The sequence below is a fragment of the Rhagoletis zephyria genome, unplaced genomic scaffold (genome assembly GCF_001687245.7).
Source record: "Rhagoletis zephyria isolate East Lansing unplaced genomic scaffold, Rhagoletis_zephyria_1.1 Rzeph_scaffold_04638, whole genome shotgun sequence".
NCBI lineage: Eukaryota > Metazoa > Arthropoda > Insecta > Diptera > Tephritidae > Rhagoletis > Rhagoletis zephyria.
The window spans coordinates 2,269-10,921 of NW_016161721.1; the positions used below are offsets into that span (position 1 = coordinate 2,269).

General features: G+C 33.4%; 1 protein-coding gene and 1 long non-coding RNA gene across 2 annotated transcripts; both read left to right on the top strand.

Annotated features, from left to right (window-relative positions):
- The first annotated feature begins 5,935 nt into the window (after positions 1-5,935).
- On the top strand, positions 5,936-7,230 carry LOC108371003 (probable methylthioribulose-1-phosphate dehydratase). Its single transcript, XM_017626475.1, has 7 exons — positions 5,936-6,070; positions 6,124-6,176; positions 6,239-6,280; positions 6,341-6,454; positions 6,507-6,660; positions 6,731-6,933; positions 7,008-7,230. Exons 1-7 carry the CDS (start codon positions 6,044-6,046, stop codon positions 7,084-7,086), a joined length of 672 nt encoding a protein of 223 aa, XP_017481964.1. The 5' UTR covers positions 5,936-6,043; the 3' UTR covers positions 7,087-7,230.
- A 215-nt stretch (positions 7,231-7,445) lies between these two features.
- LOC108371004 (uncharacterized) lies at positions 7,446-7,681 on the top strand. Its single transcript, XR_001848704.1, has 2 exons — positions 7,446-7,483; positions 7,558-7,681. It is a non-coding gene; the product is annotated as an uncharacterized LOC108371004 (long non-coding RNA).
- Positions 7,682-8,653: the final 972 nt, after the last annotated feature.

Below are 8,653 nucleotides of genomic sequence, written 5' to 3' on the forward strand. Positions count from 1 at the left end.
GTTCCTAGCTTGCATAGTAAGTACCCTTATCATTGTTTTATAAAAATAAAACAAGCTCTACAGAAAATTGTGCACTTGCACATAGAAAATCTTACATTGTACATATGTATGTTCCAACGTACAGATTTCGCAATTAATTTTTAATGTTTATTTACTCTCAGAAACGAAACAAACCTAAATCGTTGATCTTTGAATACTCTAGCTAATAGAAAAGAGCAAAGTTATGAAGTATTGTTTTTTGTTGAAGGTCGAATAGAGGAGATGAATATGAAGTATGTATAACGTATTTGATTATAAATCGAAACAAATGCGTTCGTATTAGGGATGTTTCGAATGTCATATTTTTCACATTGGCGAATGCGAATTTTTGGAATGCGAATGTGCTAATGCAAATGCGTATGTTAGGAATAACATTAAAAAAGCTATAATCAACTTAAGTCATCGTTTTTATTCCTTAAAAATTTTATAAATTATTAGAACATTTAACGAGTGATTAACCTATACAGTGTTTTAATCTAGTAGTCAAAGTTCAAAAGGGGCATATTCTTAAAAAAAAAAAGTAATTTTTCTGCCTTTTCTCCCATGAGGCGATTTCACTTGGCTCACTTGGAGCGCTGGTGGGTGGAGCGCTCAAATATTTGCGGACCAGATCTGTCAATTTGTCGTATTTTAGTTTAGTTTTCCACCAATCGAGAAGATTTTCTCTTCTACGTCCGAGCCTTCGCTTTCGCGGGAGGAATCTAAAATTATTTCTAGGTTGATTATAGGACTTTTAGCAGTACTTGTTGAAGGCCCATCAATGTTCCTTGATATACTACTTAACTATTTAGCGCCTGAAGCTAAAAGCCGGTTATTGTCCGTACCCTGGTTAGACAGACTTCTCTGCACATGTACACATTCGCATTCGCAAAACATTCGTATCATTTGATGCACAGGGATAGCAAAGAGTTAACAGGTCTACAAAAAAAGATCCACACCTCTCCAAACGGAGCACTTTATATCAGTATTATAGTATACTCTCTTTACAACTAGATAAAAGTCAAATCAGCAGCCACCAGCCGCCTTTTTGGCTGCTTCAGGGCTTTAAATATCCTTATCCCCTCAAAAACATCATGCAATCTATAGGTCCACTCAATATCAAAAAATTGTTACGAATTGTTACTAGTACTTGCAAATTTTTACTGGAAATGCATTCAATAACCCAAAATATTTGCAAGAGAGAGCCAATTCGATAGCGTAACAACCCGAGAGAGCTGCAAATTCTTGCAAGTAAAAATTTTACTAGCAGGAATTTGGAGGAGTCAAAAAGTAACGTTATGTTTCAAATTCAACTGTAAACAAACTGTTTAAGACGATGATTTGATAAAACATAATTAGTGAAATGAAAATATGGATGAAAAATTTAGATCTATTGTATATTTTTTTTTAATTTTATGACGATGGAAACTATTTCCAATTAAAAAGAAAATTGCGCGTCAAAACTTAACCGTCAGAAACTATCAAAATGGCTTAAATTGAACATTTTTACTAGTTTTGCGTTCAATAACTTTTTCTGAAAATTTTCTCTTGCTCTCAATTTTACTCTCTATTTTTCTTTGACGCTCTCGCTGCAAGTACTTACTGGAAAAGTTATTGAACGGACGTTATGTATATAAAGTTTAGCAACCACTATTTCCAAATTATTTGACAACATTCGCTTTTTAGGTGTTTTCAACTACGCTAATTACAAATCCATAGTCAAATTAAAGAAATTCAAGATGACGAATACAAAATGCTGAACAAAACCTCATATAGCATTTTTTTGGAAACTTTGCGCAGACATTTTTTCTTCCATTTTATTAATTTTTTTTTAATTCACGGACGAGTGAATTTTGTATTGTACCAATTTCAACTTGATTAAGCTATTGAATAAAATGCCTAGCACCGTCAGCCAAAAAAAAATATATATTCTGCCTTATCCCGAGTTTCGCCTGAAAAAAAAAATTCACCCGAAAATTTGTGATCCCCCATAGTAAAACCATGGAACCAAAAATGACCCGGTTCGGGGAAAATGAAGCCCATGATAAGGCTGATTAAAGACCAGCGCGATTTTCTACCGTTGTTGCATTTTTATAATTTTTGTACGAAGTTTGAAATGGGGATTTATGTGGGGCGTGTTACGTAAAAGACCCTACACACGGATCGATTTATCGACCAACCAGTTGACCAACCTACTTAACGAAATTCCCTACACAAGCACCAGTTGGACGAGATTTCATTTGAGTAAGAACCTTTGAACTGTGAACAACACAACAGCACTGGCAAGCTTTTAAGCTATGCTAGGAATGTTTCTCATTTTTATGTATTTTTTATTGCAACCACCCCCGTTTTCACAAGTTATACGCATTTTCACAAGCGAAACGAACCGAAAAACACATGTTAACGTTAACGCGCCTTTAAAAAAATTAAATACGCATTCTGGGTTGCCAACTTGCTTCAATCAAACCACAACAATCTGCCTCAAAAATCAAGAATTTTTGATTTTTCTCCAACCTGACGAACAACTTAACGAAGGTTTCCCTACAAGAAATCTTACTGGCAAATGACCGGTCACCTGACGGTCAGTGCTGATGCAATAATGCTGCAATTTCCTCATCAGAAATTCGGGGGTAATATGAAAAACCTGACAGTTCTTTTGTGTACATGTGACTATGCGTCCCTTTCTCACATGGCGATTTTACCAGCAGTGCTAAAAAGTATCTTTTCTACTTATTGTATTCCTAGGTTATTTTTACAAATGTTTTTCTGTGTATTGGTGTATATTTTAGTGTGTTAAACTATGTGAAGAGGTCAGAAAAAAAGTCCTTTTCTTGTAGGGTTGCCATCTTGCCTACACACGGCTTATTTACCACCAACTTCTAGCGGTTCGTCAACTGAGTTGGCCGATAAATCGATGCGTGTGTAGGGCCCTTTATCATGTAGACGGTGGATGTTTATCAGGGTAGCCAACTACATTTTTGAGAATTACCCGATTTTGCTCCGAAATACGTAACATTCCCCACCATCTCCATATATATTCAGATACTCTTTATTTACAAAAGGAAATTGTATCTATTTTGATATATTGCTGGTCTTTCTGTTTATTTTATTATTATGTATTCATAAACAAAACCAAACTTTTATAAAGTTAGTTAACAAACAAAGAATAAAAAATGTTTATATAATATTAACATAAATACAGTGGTCGAACAAATTTTAGTCGCACAAATTTTGCCAAGTTTTCACAATTTATTTATTTTATTTGTTATTTAATTTGGGTTATTGTTTTATAATATAATTGTTCCCACTTACGAAAACCGTATAATCCAAGTCCAAACTTTGTCAATATTAAAAAAAAAACGAAAGGAAAATTTAATTAAAATCCAATTCTATGTAATATGATAATATTAAACAATTTGTATTGTACTTGACGCCGTTTTTTATAAAAAATGATTGTGGAAAAAAGCAATGTTTATAAATGTTGAAGTTATAGCTGCCAATTTTAGGTCGTCGAGTGATCTTTTAAGAACTGCGTTGAAGACAGCCGGTAAATATAAACACATTATGGGTATTCATGTAATCGCGTTAATGTCTCGTAACCACTTAAATCTCGTAAGTAAAATAAATTTCCAGACAAAATTAAGTAAACTTAAGGGGTTTCCGTCGTTACAAGGCTTTAGATGAATTGCCGTAGTGTATACAGTGTAGGTAATATTTTTAGGCTCATTTTCTGCATAAATATCCGCAGTATAGTAATGTGCTAGATTTTTATAAAAAATACTTATATAAACATTAAATAAACAAATGAATAAAATTATAGTTCAAAAAGTTAAAACCTCCCTATTATAATTGCCATTGTCTGTATAGGTAAACTTGAGAATAGAAATCGCTGCATCTTTTAGGCGCATCAATATTACATAGTTACATCCCGAGCTAATAAAAGTAAGGTAAAAGGAAAAAGGAGTAAAAGTCAAAACTGGTCAAACTGTTCTTAACTTAATCAATAACAACAAGGGTATATTTTAAATTAAAATAAAAAAAAAACATAAGTTCCAAACTTGACGCTATTCTTTTGTCCACGAGTGTACATATATACATAAGTCCATAATCATATTTCAAGACGTGCTTACATAGATAACTATTAAATGAAACTGTCTTCACTCAGGCAGTATGTACTGCTCGTATGGTGTTATCCAATAACAGCTCGTTAAACCATGCTCCATACGCAGAAAAAGAGAAAGTGGGCAAAATCAATAACGCCAGCTTCGACCAAAATGTTTTGTTTTTATCGTGCCGAACAGTGAAACGAGATGTCGTAATCATTACATTTCGACATTCATGGATACCTAAGTATAAAGCGATTGGCAAAAGACACTGAAATCCAAAGTGACCACAAATCCTTCAAGTGATAATTTTGATTTTTTTTTATTATAAATATAAAAGCAAGACACCTTTCAATTCTGGAAATCTGTTGTTATTCATTGCCTCGCAGATTTATTATTGGTAAATGTATGTATGTACATGCGTATGTTTGCGCATATGAACCATTTGCTGCACCCATTCAGGCACCTCTAATGAATTAGGCATTAGTTAGCTGAACTTTGTTATTTGTTGGCGATCGTTTTGGTGCTCTAATAAATACACATGTATGTACATAATTGTTCCACGCTTGTGCAATTACAGTATTACGCCGTAAATATTCATATTCCTGTAAATACTAGGCATCTACAGGAGCACCAGTTCGACAATTAATTTATGAAGCTCTTTCGCCTTTTACCTCGGTTGCATCCTATACGGGCGATTGCATTGGGTCGCCGATGCAAATATGCTATACTTAATGCAAGATTATCTTTCTACCAATTTTACATTTAAATATATATCAAAACAATCACTTACTACACAAATTACGTTAAAATAGCAATCTCCACTGCAACTACTGCTTTTTTCTAAATTATTCCACTTTGTCTCGATGCAAATTAATTAAAAACACGTCTACACCAATCGAGCACAAGCAAAAGTCGAATTGGAATGATTTTAGGTTTGTTCCACACGAGCCCGCGGGAGCCCAAAACAACCCACAAACAGTTTTGCCACTTGAAATATTTTTAGGTACCAAAACGCCTACCAAATCAGTTTCTAAACTACCAAAATTTTTTATACGTGTAAGCAAAGTGAAAGCAGTGTTTTGAACGCTTAAACGCAAATTAAGCCAACAAATTTTAATGTTCAATTTGGTTGTATTTGCAAAACATTCNAACGCCTACCAAATCAGTTTCTAAACTACCAAAATTTTTTATACGTGTAAGCAAAGTGAAAGCAGTGTTTTGAACGCTTAAACGCAAATTAAGCGAACATATTTTAATGTTCAATTTGGTTGTATTTGCAAAACATTTTTGCCTACCAAAAGCTTCATCAAACCAAATCATTAGACTGCTTTTACACAGTTCAAGTATTGAATTCAATTCTGCTCGCATGTGGAAGAGAGGGGGTGAGAAGAAAAGGGACGAGTACACATGCGTCTGTACCGTCAAGTCGTTTCAACTTTCTTGCTTTGCTTTTGACATTTTCGTTGCTTCCCATTTAAAGAACCAAAAATTTGAATTCAACAGAATTGAAACGTGTAAAAACAAATAGAAAAAACAAAAGAGAACGAGCAAGAATTGCTTTCAACAAAGAACGTAAATGTAANTTTGAATTCAACAGAATTGAAACGTGTAAAAGCAAATAGAAAAAACAAAAGAGAACGAGCAAGAATTGCTTTCAACAAAGAACGTAAATGTACATTTACGTTCTTTGCTTTCAAGTACTTGAATCATGTAAATCGGGTGTTATTAATCTCACAGAGAATTAAGCTGTGAAAAGCGATCTGGTAGCTCTGACAGAAGAGCAACTTGTCAGCACTAAAAATTTTTACATTCCACAACAAAAAATTTCCTTGTTTATTCAAGGAAGACAATTTCTTATCTATTACTCCGCGTCTTATCAAAATAGTTAATAACCGCGGCGAAAGGTGACACAAAAAAAGATGTCTATCTATAACGATCTTCCGGAGGTAAATATATGCTTTTTAACTTAGTAAACGCAACTTATAAACATGAATTTTAGGAACATCCACGAAAACTTATACCCGGACTATGTCGGCAGTTTTACCATCTTGGGTAAGAGGAATCAATTATAAGTACATTTGTATGTATATCTATCAGTAATAAATAACTTCTAGCTGGGTAACCGGCACTGGAGGAGGTATGAGTATTAAATACAAGTAAGTATGCTCGAAATAATGTGACGAAATCTCATCTAATATCATTGATATTTCATGCAGCAATGAGATTTACATAGCGCCGTCCGGAGTACAAAAAGAGCGCATGCAGCCAGATGATTTGTTCGTACAGGATGATGACGGAAAGGATATACAGCTACCCCCAGATTACAAAAAGTAAAATTTTACCATTGTTTTAAGTTGTGTGTAGTTATTGTCTTTTGTTTAGACTAACGAAAAGTCAATGTACACCACTATTTATGTTGGCTTATCGGCATCGCGGTGCGCAGGCCGTAATACACACGCATTCAATGCAAGCAGTAATGGCAACTTTGTTGTGGCCTGGCGAGGTTTTCCGTTGTACACATTTGGAGATGATTAAAGTACTTATAAGATATTATTTTGTTATTTAATAACTCATTTAAGGCTAAATACTAATATTAAATTTAAAAGGGTATTTACGACGAGAACTTGAAGCGTTACTTACGTTATGATGAGGAGTTGGTGGTGCCCATTATAGAAAATACGCCATTTGAACGAGATCTAGCGGATAGCATGTATGCAGCTATGCTTAAGTATCCTGGTTGCAGTGCTGTGCTGGTTCGACGACATGGTGTATATGTGTGGGGTAAAAGTTGGGAGAAGGCTAAAACTATGTAAGTATATACATATATACATATCTAAAATGTATATTCACTTTGCTATTAATTTATTAATTGAATAATTTAAGGTGTGAATGCTACGACTACCTCTTTTCTATTTGTGTGGATATGAAAAAGAACGGCTTGAATCCAGAGAAATTCGAATGAAAAAATCGGGAATAAAGAAACAAGAATTTACTGTAATTCACTTCAGCCGAAAAGTTGTTATCTGCTTTAGTTGAATATTTTTTATTTGTAGAGAAAAGTTTAAATATATTTTTAAATACACAGCTACACTTTGATACAACCAAATATATGTACATGCATAAATGTACATTTATACATATTTCATTGTTGTTTTGGTCTTCCATATGAAGGAAAAATCTTCATTAATTTTCTTCCTAATTATCATTTTTCAGTGACGATGTTCATGATTTGCGGAAACTTATTAAAAAGTATATAATTCGTATATAACCACTTCAAACTCGCATTGGAAGACAGTGTATGAGTGTAAAGCTGTTTATTANTATGTGTGGGGTAAAAGTTGGGAGAAGGCTAAAACTATGTAAGTATATACATATATACATATCTAAAATGTATATTCACTTTGCTATTAATTTATTAATTGAATAATTTAAGGTGTGAATGCTACGACTACCTCTTTTCTATTTGTGTGGATATGAAAAAGAACGGCTTGAATCCAGAGAAATTCGAATGAAAAAATCGGGAATAAAGAAACAAGAATTTACTGTAATACACTTCAGCCGAAAAGTTGTTATCTGCTTTAGTTGAATATTTTGTATTTGTAGAGAAAAGTTTAAATATATTTTTAAATATACAGCTACACTTTGATACAACCAAATATATGTACATGTACGTACATTTATATATATTTCATTGTTGTTTTGGTATTCCATATGAAGGAAAAATCTTCATTAATTTTCTTCCTAATTATCATTTTTCAGTGGCGATGTTCATGATTTGCGGAAACTTATTAAAAAGTATATAATTCGTATATAACCACTTCAAACTCGCATTGGAAAACAGTGTATGAGCGTAAAGCTGTTTATTTATTAATAGTGGCACTGAAAATAGGCAGAAATTCTAAAGTCTAGCAGGGATGTAAAATAAAATTTGGCCTTGGTGGAATTGCGCCAAGATATCTGGCGGTTGGCTATAAACATCCGGTGTTGTAATTATTTCCTCTTGCCGTGAAAAATCGGTTTCAGACGGGCTGAAAAGACTAGTGTGTCGAGGCTCAATTATTTTAAATTGTGGGGTGGTTGTCTTAGCTATTTGTTCCACAATTTGACAGTTTCTAGCACTGTTGCCAGCTTCGTGTTTTTCGCACTAAATTTAGTTTAAACATTCAGGAAATGCATGATGCAATAATACAAGGTGTTATCAGTTGGCAACTTCTCGCTCTAATTTCGCCATATTGACTGCCTTACGTGAAATAGTGTTACTTCTTTAACTATTCTTTGCCCATTAATATATTTGAATGTTTTTTATTATTTGTTTGTTTTCTTAAAAAGATATTTTATCTTATTTTATTTCATTTCATAACGAATATACTATAAAAAATAAAATTTTGTTTAGGAGAAAATGTGAAATTTTATATTTTTCCCCCATATGGGGATTCACTTCTTCCCGTTTTTCTTCTCATTCTACTGAGCTAAGGCAGTGTCAAATCGAGCTGTCACAACTGATACCACCTTGTATTATTGCATCATGC

Coding starts and splice junctions, on each gene's coding strand:
- LOC108371003 (XM_017626475.1), top strand. CDS start 6,044: ATGTCTATCTATAACGATCTTCCGGAG. Junction 6,661..6,730: donor CACATTTGGAGATGATTAAA/GTACTTATAAGA, acceptor TAAATTTAAAAG/GGTATTTACGACGAGAACTT. Junction 6,934..7,007: donor TGGGAGAAGGCTAAAACTAT/GTAAGTATATAC, acceptor GAATAATTTAAG/GTGTGAATGCTACGACTACC.